The sequence below is a fragment of the Tenrec ecaudatus genome, chromosome X, assembly GCF_050624435.1.
Source record: "Tenrec ecaudatus isolate mTenEca1 chromosome X, mTenEca1.hap1, whole genome shotgun sequence".
NCBI lineage: Eukaryota > Metazoa > Chordata > Mammalia > Afrosoricida > Tenrecidae > Tenrec > Tenrec ecaudatus.
Window position 1 is genome coordinate 91,065,042 of NC_134548.1, and position 21,060 is coordinate 91,086,101.

The 21,060-nt window shown below is 36.8% G+C and overlaps 1 protein-coding gene across 2 annotated transcripts in view; it reads right to left on the reverse strand.

Annotated features, from left to right (window-relative positions):
* CHM (CHM Rab escort protein) overlaps positions 1-21,060 on the reverse strand; it is a 216,316-nt gene that overhangs the window by 35,831 nt on the left and 159,425 nt on the right. For both annotated transcript variants that reach the window (XM_075538794.1, XM_075538795.1), the window contains one exon: positions 20,274-20,370. In XM_075538794.1, coding sequence (XP_075394909.1) covers positions 20,274-20,370 — 97 coding nt within the window. The remainder of the gene's footprint in view (positions 1-20,273; positions 20,371-21,060) is intronic.

Sequence of the window (21,060 nt, forward strand, 5' to 3'; positions counted from 1 at the left end):
TGGAATACATTTATATTATATATACTGCATGAAAAACAAATAGAGTAATATTTATTATAAAATATCATATAGTGAGCTATCCTGAAAAACACTGTCGGCTGACATAAATTTCTAATATGGCCCTTAGCCCATTCTTTAATTTTAACTAACAAGAAGAGAGTAAAAAATTACACTTCTTTAATAACTGGAAGATGAACGGTTGATACTACACAGAGGTGAGTATTAAAATTACTTAATGAGTATTTAATTGTTGATGCTGTCAGATGCTGCTCAGTCTGTCCCAATTCATAGCGGGCCTATATAGAGTTCATAGAAATACTGGCTGGTCCTCCTAAAAACTATGGGGGACAACATCAAGAGGAATAACTTATGTGACTGAAATTCCAGACAAGCAAGAGACCAAAAATAAAAGAAGCAAAGAGAAAATTGTTAAAAAATTAGAAGAAATCTTCCTTTACAGCATAAAATATGAGAAGACATGAATTCAAGAACCTATATGAACTTCAAATAGAATAGAATAAAAAAGGAAATCATCAAGACATATCATAAGCAAACTTTTCAAAACCACAAACAAGAGAAGTATACTGAGAGCAGCTCAATAAAAAAAGTTACCAACAAAAGAGAACCAATAAAACAAGGCTTTGATTTCTCATTAGAAATTATAGAAAGGACAAGCCACATGGAGCCATGCTGATGGCGGCTAGAGCCCTGGAGATGTACTCACTGCCATTGGAACATAGGACTTTCCACTCGCCGGCCTGTGATCATACTGCATTCGACTTCATTACATGGACTGGACTTGCTCCACAAACAAGCAAAGAGGAGCATATTTTTAAGCTTAGATGGCTGCTTGATGGGCACAGAGACTATGCAACCACACAGCTGATGTACACTGTCGTTAAGAAAATATGCAGACTCTGCTTTCCGACTTCTAAACAGGGCAATGCTAACTCCTTTCTCCAGCTGCTCAGTGTCGTTAGCCGCTCCAGTTGTGGCCCATTTTCAACAATGACATACTCTGCATGTCTGAAACATGCAAAACTTCGCAAGGGCCCGTTCATAACCCTACATGGAGTGAGCAGCAAGACATTTCCTCTTCCTGCGAATACTAGGAAATGAAAGAGAGACGTTTCCCAACTTCCAGAGTGCCATCCTCTTATGATTCCCCTCGTCGCTCATGCCAGTGTGGGTGGAGTGGTCGAGTAAAGTACAGGCAGCCTGTAAGCAGATCTGGATCTCCAAGAAATCCTACTTTCTGAAAACAAAAACTAATAAATAAAAGAAATGTCCTAAAAAAAAAGAAATTATAGAAACAAGGTGGTGGCAATGGGATGACATATATAAAACCGCGAAAGAAAAAAATTGCCAACAAAGAATTATACAACCAGAAAAAACTGTGTGTAAACATGTTGGCAAAATTAGGACATTTCCGGAAAACAGAAGTTAGAGGAATTTATGAAAAACAGACCGTTATAAAAAATACTAAATGCTTTTCTTTGCACAGAGAACCAAGAAGAGTAGACAACAGTCAAACTGAAAGTCATACAAAGGGACTGGCAGAACCCCAGGACTGTGGTTACCCTTGGTTACCCTTCATGTCTAGAACTGAATTCACCCCCACGGCTCTCTTTTCAGCTAGACAACAGGCAGGTTGATAAGGCGTACAATAACACAACTAAAGTACACATACCTTATAATAATTGATAATTTGAGAAAGAAAGCATTATTTACCCAAATACATAGTTATATAGCTTGTCAGACCCTCTGCCCCTCACTCGCACACACACTATAATCATGAGCCAACACACTGAAGTAAATCACTCTGCTCTCTCTCTGGTTATGTTTTGTTCTTTTTTTTGGGGGGGGGGTCATGTTTTTCTAGAGAACTCTAAATCATTGTGTCAGTTTCTTAAATATTGTTCCATATTACATGTAGCATTAACTATACTAGTAACCATAACTACCACTTTTAAAATAATGTATGTTTTTATCAGGAAATATCAGTTATTTAAAAATGAACATGAACTTTTCTTTCATTTTGGTATAAAACATGATGAAAGTATAAAATTAAAAATAAATACTTTAAAACTTATTTAATTCAGTGAGTCTTCCTAGTGTGTTTTGCAAGAGGGAGTAGAAAGCCAAGCCAACACTCCATCATTTGTCCACACTTTACAATTAGAAAATATAAACAATTAATTATATAAATTAATATAAACAAATATGTCATGTTTATAGTATGATTTCTAGAAAATAAATTTACATAAATGAATATAAATGATTCCTATAAGTCAATATAGCTATAAAGTATAGACAAGTATGACTTTGTATTTATAGATTGACTAAACTATGGCAAACATCAGAGAGATAATTTTATTATACAAAGAAAGAAGAGAGAAAACTGGAGTTGGAATTGGCTTTAAAAGGAAAAATTGTAATTTAAGATAATACTAGCATACATGTAAGCATGGATAGTGATTTTTTCCTCAAACATTAAAATCAGCATCATGGAGGCTAGATCTTGTTGAGATTTTTGTAATATATTTAGTTTAACCTCTCAATTTTCAAGGAGGAAATTCAAATTCAAAAAATTAATGAACATGTTCAAAGTCAAATAAATAGCTTGAGGTAATTCTGAAGACTTGTGTGCCAATATTCTTCCCACTGTACCAGTATTCTCATGTAATATACCATAAAGCTATGAAATGATTTTACTATTTGGCATTTAAACTTTAAAAATCTTATTTAAAATTTACCATTTCATTTCATAACAAATGAAGACAGTGTTTTGAAACGCTGTGCTTTTCTTCTGCTAGCAATGTTTCCAAGCAGTTTTGTTCCTATAACTTAAAATTGCCATTTTGGAATCAAAATCTTACATGTAATATCTCTTTTTTATTCCATGAAATATTATTAAGTAGTAGGGACATATGTAAAGCTATGATGTAGGAAAGCACTATGTGGATTGATGCCACCTGGGGGCACAGGAGGGGAGGCTAAGGAGGAGGAAACAGGAAGTCAACACCAATGAGTACCAGAAGGAAGAAAGTGTTCTAAAATTGACTGTGGTGATGATTGTATGTCCCTCTTAATATGATGGAACTATTGAATTGTAGGGAGCCCTGGTGGTGTAGTTGTCACACGTTGGGCTGCGATTCACAAGGTCAGCAGTTTGAAACCACCAGCCTGCTCTACAAGAGAAAGATGAAGCTTTCTACTCCCACAAAGAGTTACCAGTCTTAGAATTCCACAGCAGTTCTACCCTGTACTATAGACTCACCATGAGTTGGAATCAACTCAATAGCAGCAAGTTGTTTTGGTTTTGTTGAATTGTATATGTTAATTATATTTCAATAAAACAAAAATAATCTGTGATCTGTTTCTTATATAGGGCCAGAAATGTACAGTCAGTTTTGCTGTAATTGCACTGAGAAGCAGTGTAATCTTAACAATAGCCCTTATAATTATATACTCTGACAAACAGCATTTGGTAAGAGCTAAGTATTTGTAGGCTACTATTGTTTTTTCTTTAAAAATCTTTTTTTGTGTGCTTTAGGTAAAAATTTACATAGCAAATTAGTTTTCTTTCAAGAATTCACACACAAATTATTCTGTGATGTTGGTTACAATCTCTGCATAGTATCACTGCTCTCCTTATTTCTAGCCTGTGTTCCTTCCTTGGGCTCCAGATCCACTTTAATCCTGTTTCCCTGCCTTTCTTTGCCTTCTCATCTTTGCTTATGGGCAAACATCAGCACATTCCTCAATGGTATTGTTTAGTTTACAGGACAGCCTATTATTTCTATGGAAGTGGCTTGAATGCAAAGTTAGAATGGTGAGTCAGGGCAATAACCTTGGGAGGACATTGTTTCCTTAATTGTATAATAGTAAAATGCCTATAAATTTAGGGTTTGCACAATGGTTATAATACATAACTAAAGAAATAAAAGTACACGGAGGAAAGTTTTGTTCGTTCAATTTCTACATTGGCATAGTGGTATGGTGTGTGGGTCCTGAATCAGAATTAGCTCTGAATTCCAGCTCTGTCACTTCCTAAGGTGTATGATATCAAGCAATCTAATTAATCTCCCTAAATCCTACTTAATCTATAAAACAGAGAAAACAGTACCTTACCTTCATAGGGTTATTTTAAAGGCTATATAAAATAATGAATGCTTAGTCTAATATCTAGCTCCTGGCAAAGTCTCAATGATAGTTATTATTACATTTCAAGGACAAAAAGCATATTACAACCTCCAGAAAGTAACTTTTCCTTATATCCAGCTGTCTTCTTCTAGGTGGACCAAATGAAGACTTAGACAGAATTTTACATCACCCTTAACAACTCAATTGAGTAATGCAAAAGTGATCAATGTAGCTTTGGTGATAGAAACAAATGACTCTGGAGATCACATGATAGACTTTTTCTAGACAAATGACTAACTCACTACAAATAACTCTTTCAACAACAAAATGGCAACTATACTCATGTCCCTTGTCAGAAAGAATACATAGGAATTAAATTGAATTACATATGTGGAAGGTGATGATGGAGAAGCTCAAAATCTTCAGACAGAAAAAGGCAGAAACTGAGCAAGTATTCAACTTCAAGGTTGAAGAACAATAAAGGTGAAAGAGAACCCAGAATACAACCTTGATTTCCATCTCAACAAATAAATTTGACACACTGAACATTAATGCCCAGAAAGAAAAGACTGAAATGGATGTCAGAAGAGACTAGAATATCTCCTGTCACTGGACCAAAAATAACTGGTTTACATTCAACCATTTCAGTAGGTAGCATATGACCAAGAACCATGGTGTTATCAAAGGAAGAAGTACAAATTCTACTGAAGGTACTGGTAAAAAACAACAACAACAACAACAACAAGGCTCTCAGTAATCAAAAGATTATTAACTGAATTGGGTCAACATACAAAAGTATGTTTGCAGGTAACACTTAGATGAGACACGAAATTTGTTAGATAGTTATGAGGCCAACCAATGGAAAGAGATCAATATTTGTGTCCATTCCAAAGAAAATGGAAGATTTTCAAAATAATATGGGAGATTATTAAAATAATATTATTAATATTGCACATAAGTAAAATTTTGCTGAAAATAATTACTGACTCCCCTTTACTTCATGGCCAGCAGCCAGAGATGTTTCTGTGCACCCACCCCCCTCTGCTGTACAAAATGATCATTCCTTTGCCCCTGATCCAACCCATCCATCCACTTCTTACTTCGCTGGCCTCTGGAGGCCCTGCGAGGATAGAAGATCAAGTAGGCACCTTGGTACAGACATTCTGTCTACCCAAGTAATGCTTTCTGACATACTTTTCCATCTTTCTTGCTTTCTTCCCCAGTGTCCCTTCCCCTGACCCGGCCCTCCTTCCCCCCCTACAGTTGACATGTAATACTTCAAAAGGACTGGGAATCCACACCTACACCGCAAATTAATTTCCCCCCCTTGGTTTTTGTAATTTTTATTTATTTTAATATTTTTATTCTTTTTGTCAAGTTCTCTCCAACTTCCTCTGCCTTTGTGACTTCATCCCGTGCAAATAAACCCACCTTCCTGGTTAAGAAAAAAAATCAAACAGGCCCACAGATCTAGGCCCAGCAGGAACGCCTCAGGGTTCTTTTTCTTTAAAAAAGGACCCCTGCCCTGCACCGCTTGTCCAGTGCCCAGACCCTTTAGGAGCATACTGCAAAAGCATCTGCAATCTGCGAAAGCATCTGCAATCCCAGCATTCACACCAAAGCCATGTGTCCCGACATTCCCCCCTTTCTTCTCTGTACATTCGCTCTCTGGCCTTTTTAGTCACACTTTTTCCTACTTGTCTTTTTATTTCATCTTTTGTCTTCTTCCTCGTCTCTCTTTTTTGCTTCTTTCTCTCTTTATTTCTACTTTGTCTACTAAGTATGTAGATAAATCAATCCTCGTCTTTTGCTGTGATTATTTGTTTACTTTTCTCCTGCTAAATACTTGCTTAAACTTTTCTGCTTTCTCCTTTTTATGTGAAATATATTTCCACAATACCTATTCTTATTATGCCTTTTAAAATGCAATTTCATCTTATTTATACAAATAATCTGGACTACTCAGATGGCCATTTATTACTGTTCTTATATTTTATTCTCTCTCTTCTTTGCCAAGCCCCAACTGCTCCACTTATACATCTTTCTTCCTTTATCTCCATTTCCTTACTATATGTTTTCTGGTACCTATTAGGCCTCACACACGTCACTAGCGAGAGCAAACTACCCCTGCAAAACCCAGAAGCACGATATTCCTATTACCTGCACTGTGATGCCGTGGAAACAGCAGACATCTGCAGTGATCCCTCCAAAACAAAGATTAAAAACAGAAAAGCACCACCGCCCAATGGAGGACTCTGACAAAGAGGCCTTTGGAATGAGCAGACATAGAATTCATTAGGTTGGTGTTTAGGTCCCTTCATGAGATGTGGGGAATACTCAGGGGAACAATGGAAGGAATAGAAAAATTAGAAACCTAAAACCTAAAGGAATGTTGCTATTAGGCGCCACTGAGTAGATTCTGACCCACAGTGATCCTATGCACAACAGAACTAAACACTGCCCGGTCCTGCACCATCCTCACAAGTGATCCTATTCATGAGCCCAATCTTGTAGACACCATGTCAATCTACCTCTTTGACGGCCTTTTTCTCTTTCAATGCCCCCTACATTACCACTCACCATGCTCTTCTACAGGGATGGGTTTACATATAAAATTTCTCCAAAGAATGTGAGACAAAGTCTTGCCATCCTTGGCTCTAATGTGTACTCTGGCCATACTTCTTCCAAGAGAGATTTGTTTGTTCTTTTAGTAGTCCAAGAATATTTTCAATATTCTTCTCCAGAACCACAATTCAAACACATCAATTCTTCTTCAGTCATCGTACTTATTCAATGTCCAATTTTCTCATGTAGAAGAGGCAACAGATAGTATCATGGCATGGGACAGACATGAGCCCTGGTGGCATAGTGGCTATACACTGGCCTGCAATCCACGTGAGCTAGCAGTTTGAAACAACCAGCAGCCCCATGGGACAAAGACTGGGCTTTCTCCTCTCATAAATAGTTGCAGTCTCAGAAACCCACAAATGGTCCTAATAAGTCAGCATTGATATGATGATGGTGGTGAGTTTGATTTTTGGTTTGGACCAGGCACGTCTTAGTCCTCAAGGTAACATATTTGTTTTTTACTACTCTAAAGCAGTCTTGTGCCACAGATTTACCCAAATGCAACATGTCTTTTGATCTCTTGATTGCTGCTTCTATGAGCATTGATTGCACATTCAAACAAAATATAATCCTTAACAACTTCAACCTTTTCTCCATTTAACAATGATGTTATCTATTGGTTCAGTTGTGAGTGTTTGGTTTGTCTTTACATTGAGTTGTAACCCATACTGAAGAGAACAATCCTTGATCACCATCAGCAGCGCTTCAACTCTTCCTCACTTTCAGCAAGCAAGGTTGTATCATCTGCATAACACAGATTGTTAGTAAGTCTTCCAATCTGATACTATATTCTTTTTCATATAATCCAGCTTCTCTGATGATTTGCTTAGTATACAAATTGAATAAGTATGCTGAGAAGATCCAACCCTGACACACACACATTTCCAAATTTTAAACCATGTAGCATTCCCTTGTTCTGTGTGCACCACTGCACCTTGATCCAAGCACACTTTCCACAGGAACACAATGAAGTTTCTTGGTATTCCCATTGCTCTCAAGCTATCCATAGTTTGTTATGGTCCACACAATTGAATGCCTTGGCAGAGTCAATAAAACACAAGTAAGCATCTTTCTGCTAAGTTATCCTTTCAGCCACCTGCTATCACCAATCATATCCCTGGTTCAGGTCCTCTGTTAATGTACTGTTACAACTATTGTTAGATGATCTTCAGCAAAATTTTACTTGCACGTGATACCAATGACATTGTATACTTTGCATGTTGTTGGATCACCTTTCATTGGAATGAATAGAAATATGGATCTCTTAGAGTCAGTTGGCAGCCGTATGCCAAATTTATTGGCATAGAGGAATGAGTGCCTCCAGTACTTCAACGGCTTCTTGAAATATTTCAACTAATATCCCCTCAATTCCTAAAGTCTTCTTTTTGACTAGTATTTTCAGTGCAGCTTGACCGTCTTCCTTCAGCACCATGTGTTCTTGCTAATATGCTACCTCCTGAGAAGATTTAATGTCGATAAAAATAAAACAAACACAAACACTAAAGTAGCAGTAATGAACTCCCATGTATCAATATGAACATCAATGGATTAAATATATATCAGGATACAGAGAGTAACAGAGTGAATTAGAAAACAAGACCCATATCTATACTGCCTACAAGGGAAGCACCTTAAGCTCAAAGGCAAAGGAAGAAATAAAATGAAAATATGGAGAAATATTTATCAAAACAATGGTAACCATGAAAAATCAGTAGTGGGAATATAAATCTCTGATAAAATAAGACATCAAAGTAAAACACATTAATCAAATCAACCAAATCAATACATTAATCAAACTGTCAAAGAAATGAAGACACTGCCTGACAATAATAGGAAACTTCAACAAAACACTCCCAAGGAAAGAAAGATCATCAGGAGAGAAATACAAAAAAACCAGCAGAGCTGAATAATGACTAAATCAGCTCAAACTGCTATATATATATATATATAGCACTTTAGTAGACAGCAGCACCCTATACATTCTTCTCCAGCGCACACAATATATACTAGATAATAGACCACACATTAGGCTGCAAAGCCAGTCATAATAAGTTAAAAAACAGATAGACCAATAATATAATGCTAAATACATGGAGACTGAACAACATACTACTTAAAAACAACTGCATAATAGGTTAAAATGCATGAAATTATAGCAATTAAAAAAACATGAAAAAAGAGGTGCAATCCAAAATCAACGCCTCAAACAACTAGAAAAAAGGCAAAATCAAAAACTTTACAATAAAAAGAGAAAAGAAATCATAACGATTAGAGCAGAAAGGAATGAACTAAAACCAGAAAATTGATGGAAAAGAAATAAATAAGACATAAAGGTGGATTTGAAAGAATTAACTAAATTGATGAACTACTGGTAAACTTAACAAAGGATAGGAAAGAAGATGCAACTATCTAAAATGAGATATTAAGAAGGTGACATCACAACAGATCCAAATGAAATGAAAAGAATAATGACAGGCTACTGTGGTAGTTTTATAATCTTTTGTCTATTTGAGAGGATTAAGAGTGAAGGGGTGGAGTTTAGCTTGTCAATCAGTTGCAACTTGACCTAATTTTGGAGGCACTAAAGAGATAAATAGCTCGCTGGAGGCGGGGTGCAGGCTCACTCCCTGGCAGACATTGCAGCTGGCAAGACACTAGTGCCCTGAGCTGGGGGAGCCATGTCAGACCCCTGCCAGCACTGAGATGCTTGCGGTGCCACTGGATCCACAAGACTTCCCACCCACCGGGCTGTGCTCTTCCTGGAATCAGTATCATTGCATATGTTTGTGAGTCTGAAGAGGACTTTATAGATTGGTATCACACATATGAGTTAATATCAGACTTATGGCCTTGATCTGAACTGGCCTGGGATGTTTTTTAATGTACAATTACTCTTTATATAAAGCTCTTTCTTATACACAAGTCTCTATGAATTTGTTCCTCTCGTGAGGTACTATAGAACAAATCATAAAGACAGAGAGTGGAAGTTTGGTCAACCTCTGCCTCATGGTAGCATTGTGGCTAGCAGCCAGTAAGTAACCTCTATAGCACTAGGTCTCCTCTCCAGAATACAGAAAGGGACAGCAAATTCAAAAAAATCATTGCATGAAGCAAGCATAACCCAGACAGCAAAATTAGCCAAGCAGTCTAAGGACAGAACACTATAAACCAAAACCCCGCATAAACATAGACACACTGTCAACAAAATTGTGGGCAATAGAATCCAATAACTTATCAAAAATATCACTATGATCAAGTGGGGTTCATACCAAGGATGCGTCAACATTAGAAAAACAATAAATGCAATATGGCACATACAATGGATAAAAACAAGATCATATCAATATATGTAGAGAAGTCATTTGACAATAACCAACAACCATTTCTGAAAGAAAATAAAAATAACAAAGCACTCAACAAAATATATTGAAAGGAAATTCCTCAAAATAATAGACTATATATAAAAAGCCAACAGACCTTATCATACTAAATGAAGGAAATGTTTTGCAAAAAAAAAATATTTTTTTGCAAATGGGAACCAGAAAGGAGGTCCCCTGTCACCACTCTTATTCAATATCATGCTGGAAATCTCATGCAGAATCATTAGAAAACAAAAAGAAATCAAGGGAATAGAATTTGGCAAATAAGAAGTGAAATTCTCACTGTTTGCAGATGATATTGTTTCATTTGTAGAAAATCCAAAAGACTCCACACGAAGTTTGTAAAGTTTGTCACAAACAATTGAGGGATTTGGTAAAGTAGTATTTTACAAGATTAAAAGCAGAAATCAATTGGATTCCTGAATACCAGTGAGCAGAACTCTAAAAACAAAACAAAACCCCAAGAAAACCCATTTACAATAATAGCCACAGAAAAGACAAAGCAGTAATAAACCCAATCAAAGAAACAAAAGACCTGTAAAAAGCAAACAAAAACACGATTAAATAGAGGGAGGGGAGGCGAGGGAGGAGGGAAAATATGAGGAGCTGATACCAAGAGCTCAAGGAGAAAGAAAATGTTTTGAAAATGATTATGGGAACATATATACAAATGTGCTTGACGTAATAGATATATGTATGGATTGTGATAAAAGCTGTACGAGTCCCCAATAAAATGATTTAAAAATATACCATTATAAGAAAGCAAAAGAGTCGCACAAAAGGAAAAAATATTTCATGTTCATGGATGAGAAGACTTAATATTGTGAAAAAGTCAATACTACCCAAAGCAATCTATAAATTCAACACAGTTCCAATCCAAAACCCAACTTTATTCTTTTAAAAATCGAAAAAATAATTATTAACTTGATATAAAGAGGGAAAAGAGCAAGGACGAGGAAAGAGCTCCTTAAAAGAAGAACAAAGTGGGAAGTCTTATACCAATTACACAGCCACAGTAGTAAAAAATTTGGTATTGGTATAGTGACAAATATATACAACAAACCCAGAAATAAACAAGTCCACCTCCATGCAACTGACCTTTACAAAGGGTCAATAAATAGCAAATGGGAAAGAGAGTCTCTTCAACAAATGGAGCAAACAAAATTGGAGCTCCAGCTGCAGAAGAATGAAACAGGACTCACATCTCACCCTCATGCCCGAAAATGAACTCAAGATGGATCTGAGACCAAAATATAAATCCTAAGGCTATAAGGATAAACAATGAGAAAACTGAGATAAACTTAAGGGCCCTACTGCAGAGCACACAGAATCCACAAAATATAACAAAATAAACATACACAGAAACCAATATATATGACTGGAATCTACTGAACATAAGACATTTATGTTCATCCAGAGTTCATCAAAAGACTGAAAAGAGAGTCCAAGACTGAGATAAAATAATTATCAATGACATAACAGACAAGGGACTAATTACTAAAATGTATAGACTTTTGTAACACCACAATAAGAAACAAACAAATAATCCAGGACTAAACATACAAACAGGAAGCTCAGGAAACTGTCACTGAAATGGTTAACAAAAGTGCTCAGTACTACTAGCCATCTGAGAAATGGAAATCAAAATAACGATAAGTTATCACCTTATACCCACAATGATAGCCAACTTAAAAAAATTTCTGGAGTGGTATGCAAGAATTGGAACTCTCATACACTGCTGGTAGGGTTATAAACATGCACAATCATATGGAAAACCGTATGACTTCACCTAAAACAACTAGAAACAGAAATACTATATGAGCCTGAAATATGTCTAATAGGTATACACCACCCAAATTAAGAGACAAAACAGTAATAGATATATGCTCACCCAGGTTCACAACAGCACAATTCACAACAGTGATAAGCTAGCAACAGCCCAAATGCCTACCAGTAAAAGAATAGGTAAACTCTGGTGCAGACACACAATTGAAGATGATGCATTCCTAAAAACAGTGATGAAACCATAAAATACTTCATGATGTGGACAGACCTGAAACTATTATGATGAGTGAAGTCAGTCAATTAAAAAAGGACATAAAGCAAAATAATAAACAACAACAAAATAACCAGAGGGGGGGGTGAGGGGGGAAGGTACATACAAGTAATCACAAATAAATCAGGGATGGACTTGTGTGTGTGTTTACATATACAAGATAGACAGGATAGGCAATCCTGCAGAGACAATAACAGGACAGACTTTCATGGGGGGTGGGCATGGGCAGAGAGGGAGCAGGGAGAGGAGAGCAGTAAGCTAATAAAGACGGGTACAGGGGAATAGTAAGGGTTCTAAAATGAATGGCAAGGAGGATCTAGCTTTTTTGGTCATTTCTGATCAATAGAATTGTATCTGAGAGGAATTACTGAGAGGTGAACGATAGGTAACCATGATATTGGGACAGAAAGAAAAAATTAAAAAGGAAAAATTTCTGTATAGGTATACATACATATGCAAATAAATCACTGTTTAAATTATGTATGTTTGTTATATGTATATAAATGCAAATACAACAAGGAAGCAGATGGACTTTGGTCCTCTAATTAATCTTACCTCAGTACAAAAATGGTTTCTTCTAATAATGTGGAATTGTACGATACTCACCTCCCTGACATGATTACTGAAGACAAAATGGATGAATAAGCAAATGTAGTGAAGAAAGCTGATGGTGTCCTGTATTAAAGGAAACAGTGTCTGGATCTTAAAGGATTGTAATCAAACAAGCGGCCATCTAGCAGTGAAGCAACAAAGCCCGCATAGAAGAAGCACACCAGTCTGTGTGATCATGAGGTGTCAACAGGAAACGGTATCAGAAGTTTAAAACCAAGCAACCAAATCGATGTGAAGGGGTGGGGATGTAGTAAAGACCCAAAACCCATCTGCAAGATAATTGGACAGTATCTCTCAGAAAGCCACACAGAAGGGATGATAAGTCCAGGGTGTGGTAGAGCACTGATGAAGCACGTAATTGTCCTTCAGTTCTTTAATATTACCTCCCCTTGCTATTTTGGGTTTTGTTTTAGAATATCAAAAAGAAAGAACATGCTCAGCATATCTTAAACTAAAAGAATTAAAGAAAAAATTCAAGCCTCATGTTGCAATGGTAAAAATTCCAAGGGCAAAATATTGAACGATTCGGGGCGCATCAAAAGAATACAGTCACTGTACCAAAAAGAACTGGTCGGCATTCAATTATTTCAAAAATTAGCATATGAGCAAGAACCATTGATACTGAAGGAAATAAGTTCAAACTGCATTGAAAACCTTAACCAAAAACAAGTCCCCAGGAATTGATGGAATACCAACTGAAATGTTTCAACAAGCCGATAAAGTTTAGAAGATAGCTTCTTAGCAAACCAACTGCAAGAGAGCCATATAACAGAATATTCAAATTGTAGAACAATATCATTAATATCACATGCAAGTAAAATCTTGCTGAATAACATCTAGCAATGGTTGCAACAGAACATTTACAAGGAGCTGCCACAGAGACTGAGGCTGAATTCAGAAGAGGATGTAGAAAAAGGCATATCCTTGCTGTTGTTGGATGGATCTTAGCTGAAAGCACAGAATAGCGGAAAGATGTTTCTGTTTTCTTGACTCTGCCAAGGCATCCAACTGTGTGGATCATTACAAATTATGGATAGTTTTGAGAAGAATAGGAATTCCAGAACACTTCGTTGTGCTCTTGCGGAAAGTGTACATGGACCAAGAGACAGTTGAGCAAACAGAAAAAAGGCATACTGTATGGTTTAGAATTGGAAACTTGTGCCAAAGAGTTATATCCTATTATCATACTTGCTCAATCTGTATCCTGAGCAAATAATCAGAGAAGATGGATTTTCAGAAGAAAACGGACTGGATGAAGTCTTATTAGCAAATTACAATATGCTGATGACACAACCTTGCTTGCTAAAAGTGAGGATTTGAAGCACTTGCTGATAAAGATCAAGGATTGTACCTTGCAGTACGCACTGCAACTCAATATACAGAAAGCCAAAATCCTCAACATGGGATCAGTAGGTAATATGACAAATAGAGAAAAGTTTGAAGCTGTCCAGGATTTCGTATTGTTTGGCTCCAGAATCAATGCTCATGAAAGCAGCAGTTAAGAGATCAAAAGACATGTTGCATTGGATCAATCTGCTGCAGAAGCGCTCTTTAGAGTATTGAAACGCAGAGATGTTCCTTTGAAGACTAGGGTATCACTGGTCTAAGCTATGGTATTTTCAACTACCTCATGTGCATGTGAAAATTGTACGTGAATAAGGAAAACCGAAGAAGAACTGATGCATTTTAATTGGAGTGCTGGTGACGAATGTTGAATGTACTATGAACTGCCAAAAGGACACCAAGTCTGTCTCGTAGGAAGTATGGCCAGATTGCTCCTTAGAGACACAGATGATGAGACTGTGTCTCTCCGACTTTAGACTGTTGTCATGAGAGATGCACCCCCACAGAAGGATATCATGCTTGATAAAGTAGCGGGGCAGTGAAAAATAGGAAGACCTTCAACAAGATGGATCAACACAGTGGCTGCGTCTAGGATTCCTAAGAACAATTGTCAGGATGGCACAGGACCGGGCAGTGTTTTGTTGTTTTACAGAGTCACTGTGAGTAGGAAATGACGGACAGGACCTAAAAACAACAGCAAATTTGAATTCAGCAAAGAAGCAGAGAGTCCAATAGGACGGAGGGTTAGTGTCAAAACTGGTACAGAAAGATGGGAGAGTGCAGGGATGTCCAGTCCCTACCTCAAAGGAATCAACCGTTGTCTAATGCTGAGTTTGAATGTCTAAAATGGTTGATTATGGATTCCAGTACAATGAAATCCCTTCTCCTAGTGAACTCATATGTGGTCACATGTCCCAATGCTGTTGTTACAATTGTAAAGAACTGGAAATCCCGATTTGGAAATGGTGCATAGACCCAGAGGCAGTCATTCCCATGGAATAAGCAGCACGTGTGGTTTACAAATCAGAGGCGTTGTGTGTCAGGATTGTTTCTTCTTGCCACCTACTCAGTTTGTATGCTCAGAAATAAATACTCTGAGGAGCGAGAGCAAAGCAGAAAGAAGAACATGGTATCAGGATTGGAGTAACCCTCCTTAACAACATGTCGATCATAAAACCTGGCCTGCGGAAAGAGAAGACTTTCCTTACAACTGTACCAATAATCAGCATCAAGACAACCAAAGACTGAAGTTGTTAAGGATTTCATTATACTGGGATCTACCATCAACCCAGGAAATCAAACCATGTTTTGTATTGGGCAAATTTGCTACAAAAGACCTCTTTAAAGTGTTAAAAAACAATGGTGTCTCTTTGTAACCCAATCTATGCTGTTTTTAATCACCTCATATGTATGTGAGAGCTGGACAATGAGTAAGGAAAACCAAAGAAGAGTTGATGCTTGCCGAAAATCAAGTAAATCTGTCTTGGAAGAAGTGCAACCAGAAATGCTTTTTAAAATGAGAATGGTAAGTATACATTCTTTACTTTGACATTTTTATTTTGGCAAGTACATACTGATTATACTGATGTGCAGTTTGGACATGACATCAGCATTAACCAATTCCTGGTAAAGTACAGTATATCCAAAGGAAAAAATGAGAACTTAAACCTAAAAAATCACACTTGATACAAAAATTTAAATGTAAAATGTGAGAACTGTCACACATTTAGAAGAAAACTTAGGAGAATCTCTTTAGAATTTACCGTATATATTCGTGTATAAGCCGGGTTTTCCAGCACATTTTTAATGCAGTTTTTGTGGTAAAATTAGGTGCCTCTGCTGATATTCGGGTAGGCTTATACTCGAGTATAGACAGTACATCTTGCTAAAGTGACCTTAGACAAAAGCATGGTTCATAATGAAAAAGAAATTGATAAATTGGATTTCATCAAAACAAAAAGTTTCGTCTTGCAAAAAAAAACTGTTCAAAGAAAATGAGAGAATATCTGAAAGCTACATGGAAAGCAAATGATTTTCATTTTACATGATATAAACAATTCTCAAAACAACAATAAAAGAAACAATCTAATTAGAAAATGGCCTAAAACATAAACAGAGAATATACTATAAAGAATACATATGTAGCCACAAAGCAAATGAAAAGATAGTCGACTCCATTAGCCATGACTAGCTGCCATCGGGTTAATTTTGACTTACAGCAACCCCATGAGCATCAGAATAGAAGTGGGTTCCATAGGTTTTTAAGGGCTGAATAGGTGGCTATGGATCATGAGGTTTTTCTTCTGAAGCATTTCTGTACAGGATTGAAACTATAATTCATAGATTTTCAAGTTTATTTCACGTCCCTTTCAGCAAAAAATAACTCAACATTCCCCTGGCAATTAAAAACCTTTGCCCATAATCTGGGTTGAAGTGTTATTGTTGTTGTTAGGTGCCATCAAGTCTGTTCCAGTCAATAGCAACCTTATGCACAACAGAACAATCCACCGGCCATCACTGTGAGCCCATTGTTGTGGCCTGTGTGTCAATTTATCTCCGTGAAGGCCTTCCACTTTTTCGATGCCGCTCTACTTTACCAAGCATGCCTTTTTTCCAGGAGCTGATATCTCTTGACAATGTGTCCAAAGTACCTGAGAAAAAGTCTTACTATCCTTGCCTCTGAGGAGCTCTCTGGCTTTACTCTTCCCAAGACGGCCTTTTTGGTCCTGTTGGCAGTCCATGGTACTTTCAATATTCTTCGCCAGCACAATTCAAATGCATTGACCCTTCTTCAGTCTTTCTTATTCAATGTTCAACTTTCACATGAATATGAGGCAATGGAAAATACCAGGCTTGGGTCAGGTGCACCTTAGTCCTCAAAGTAATATCCTTGCTCCAAAGAAGACCAAGTCCTTGCTCCATGATTCCAAAGAAGTCTTGTATAGCAGATATACCCGATGCAATGTGTCATTTGATCTTTTGACTGCTGTTTCCATGAGCACTGATTGTAGATCCAAGCAAGACAAAATCTTTGGCAACTTGAATCTTTTCTGCATTTATCGTGATTTCACCTATTGGTTCAGTTGTGAGGATTTTGCTCTTCTTTTTATTAAGTTGTAATTCATAGGGAACACTTGTAGGAAAGTGACAACCTAGAAGGAAGTGTAACTGCCTCTATTACCAGTGATTCTCAACTTTCCTGATGATGCACCCCTCATGTTGTGGTGACGCCCCCCCAACCATAGAATTGTTTTCATTGCTACTTCATAATTGTAATTTTGCTACTGTTATAAATCTGGCAACCCCTGTGAAAGGGTCGTTCCACACCCCCCAAGGGGTCGTGATCCACAGGATGAGAACCACTGCTCTAGACCCATGTACAGGTTCTGCATGAGCACAATGTAGTGTTCTGGGAATCCCATTTTTCTCAAGGTTATCAACCGTGTGTTATGACCTACACAGTGGAATGTCTTGGCATAGTCAGGAAAACCAAAGTAAACATGTTTCTGGTACTCTCTGCTCTCAACCATGATCCAGCTGACCTCAGCAATGATATTCCCTGTTCCATGTCCTCTCTGAACCCGGCATAAACTTCTGTCAGCTCCCTGTCAATGAACTGTTGCAATCATTGTTGGATGATCTTCAGCAACATTTTACTTGTATGATATCAGTGATACTGTTCTATAATTTGAATATTCTGTTGAGTCACCTTACTTTGGAATGGGTACCAATATGGATCTCTTCCACTCAACTGGCCAAGTAGTTATCTTCCAAATTTCCTGGCATAGATGAAGTACTTCCAGTGCTTCATAAGTTTGTTGAAACATTTCCTTTGGTAGTCCATCAATTCTTGGAACTTTGGTTTGGTCTAATGCTTTTAATGCAGCTTGGATGTCTTCTTTCAGTACCACTGATTCTTCCTCTGCTACCTTTGGAAATGGAGGAATGTCAACTAGTTCTTCTTAGTTCAGTGACTCTGTGTATTCTGTCCATCTTCTTTTGATTCCTCCTGCATTGTTCAATATTTTGTCCATAACATCTTTCAATATTGCAATGCAAGGCTTGAATTCTTCTTCAGTTCTCTCAGTTTATATATATATATATATATATATATATATATATATATATATATATATATATATATATATATATATATATATAGAGAGAGAGAGAGAGAGAGAGAGAGAGAGAGAGAGAGAGAGAGAGAGTGTGTGTGTTTCCTTTTGGGTGTAGGTATCTGCCTTTGCAGATCATTTTACTTCCTCATACCCACTTTTGGGAAACACTGCTGTAATATTTGGATAAACAGCCAAGTACACGAAGGCATCAAAAAATTCACAGAAAAATATAATTGAAAGACAAAGAATTTTTCCACAAACGTTTTGAAGTCCTATCATTTATTAGCTATTGACACCACCCAAGGACTCCTCATTAGCCATTAGGGACATACAAGGTCAAAGCACAATTAGTTATCTCTCAGTAGAGATAAAATAATAGTGACACCACCAAACAAGGTGAGACTGTGGAGAAATTGAACTATTTATACATTGTTAGTGGAAATATAAAATGACATAGCTACTTTGGACAAGAGTTTAGCAGTTGCTTATAAAATTAAGCACAACTAACCAATGACTTAAGAATTATACTTTTGATCCTACGACATCCTTATGATCATTGCCATGCTTGAGCACATTGCTGAAGCTCTCTCCCTGACGATCTTCCTCTCTTTTGTTGACTCTTCATATTACCAGGCATGATGTCCGTTATCAGGGACTGGTCACTCCAGATAACATATCTAAAGTATATGAAACCAAGTCTTGCCATTCTTCTTTCCAAGAAGCTTTCTGTCTATACATCTCTCAAGACATATTCGTTGGTGCTTCTGGCAGTCCACGCCAACACTGTAATGACAATGGATCGATTTTTCTGCAGTATTCTTTAATCACTGTCTTTCACAAGCATGATGAAGTCATTGAAAATACCATGGTTTGGGTCAGGTACGCCTTAATCTTCAACCTAATATCTTTGCTATTCTACACATTAAAGAGGCCTCGTGCAGCAGATTTTCCCAGTGCAGTGCATTGTTTATTTTCTTGATTGCTGTGTCCATAAGCGTTGATTATGGATTCAAGATAAATGAGATCCTTGACAACTTTGATCTTTTCTCTGTTTTATCATGATGTTGTCTCTTGGTCCAGTTGTGAGGATTTTGCTTTCATTACCTCTGTTGTAATCTACATATATTCTGAAAACAAAACCAACTCACTTCTATCAAGTTGATGCTGACTCATAGGGATCCTATTGGGCAGGGTAGAACTTCCCCTGTAGGTTTCTGAGGCTGTAACTATGTATTGGAGTAGACAGCCCCACCTTTCCCCCAAGGAGCAGGTGTTAGATTTGAACTGCTGACCTTGTGAATTGTAGCTCAACTTGCAACCACTATACCACCAAGGTAGAATATTATGTATATATAAGTGGTATATATATTCAAAAAGTAGCAAATGTGCAGTTTTTATATTGTACTCTATACTTCAGATATAACCATTAGAAGAAACTAGGTAAAGGGTACAACGGACCTCTCTCTAATATCTTTGCAAATTTCTATGAATCTTCAATTATTTGAAAATAAAGTTTTGAAAAATCTAAAACTGACCTAGTGATATCAGTCATAGATCAAAAAAAATTCTTTGAAAGGCTTACACCAAGCTTAAGAAAGACCATAGAAAGAATTAGAGCATCAACAAACTTTCCTCATTGGAGACCTTTAAATATTGATCCTGTGAAGATTTAACCACAAAAGGGCAGTAAGAATAGTTCTTTGAGTACAACTCACAGAATACAAATAATGTCACTGGAATATGTTTAAATAATGTAACCTCTACTGTGTATATTTTCAAACAAACAAATGAATGAATTATACAGAAATATTTAGAGGCAAGGAAACAGTTAAACACGACTTATTTCATGAACATATCCTATGCGAAAAAATATTTAAAAACATAGCATATTATGTAATCTCTATTACTTTAACTATAACAATTATAGCAATAGTTTCTCCTTTACTACTTAAAATCATAGGATTAATAACCATAGTCTACTGTGCTTACAGGTGCCTTTCAAGCACGTCATAGTTGAAGAACATAACTCAATGACCCGAACAGCTGAAGTTCCTGCTTCCGATGCTGGGACTATCAAAATAGAAATCTAAAAATCAGAAACAAAAATCAGACAGAGTTATTAGAGCTCATGTTCAAATTTATATCATTAGAGTTCTGTTAACTGTCAAGTGTAATATTTGTATTAAAATGCTTACTCGTGTATGAAAAAATTTGTTCTCTAGTTTTATATTTTAGACAGTAATGACCACTAGGTCAATGTTTCTCTTTAACACTTCACACGTCTATATTAAATCTCAATCCAATCTTCAACCTAAGAAAACGGTGTCCTCTCATATTGAAAATAATTTCTACTAAAGATTAAAGCCCCAATTTTCACTTTTCCCTGTGTCATGCTTATATTTTGTCTGGGAATGTTACACTGAAAGCTCTCAAAAGAGATGCCTACAGCAAATCCTAAAAACAGAAATTGATTTTGATAACCACACGTGTTGCAATAGCACATTACTTGAATATGTAATTTTTGGTTCAAACCATGTCAAAAACTGTGTTCTTAAGGTTTCATGTCATGTTTTTGGCTGCTACTCGTGAAAGAAAATTATATACTTAGGCATTAAAGATATCAAGAGATTACAACTAATTGTATAACCATAACTGGAGCGGTACCCTAAGGACTATACCAACATAAAACAACATCCTTTGTTTCCTAAGATTATCATTTGTTTATTGAAATAAATCAATAGGTCCCTACCATAGAACTTTCGCTCTCTGGCTCTCA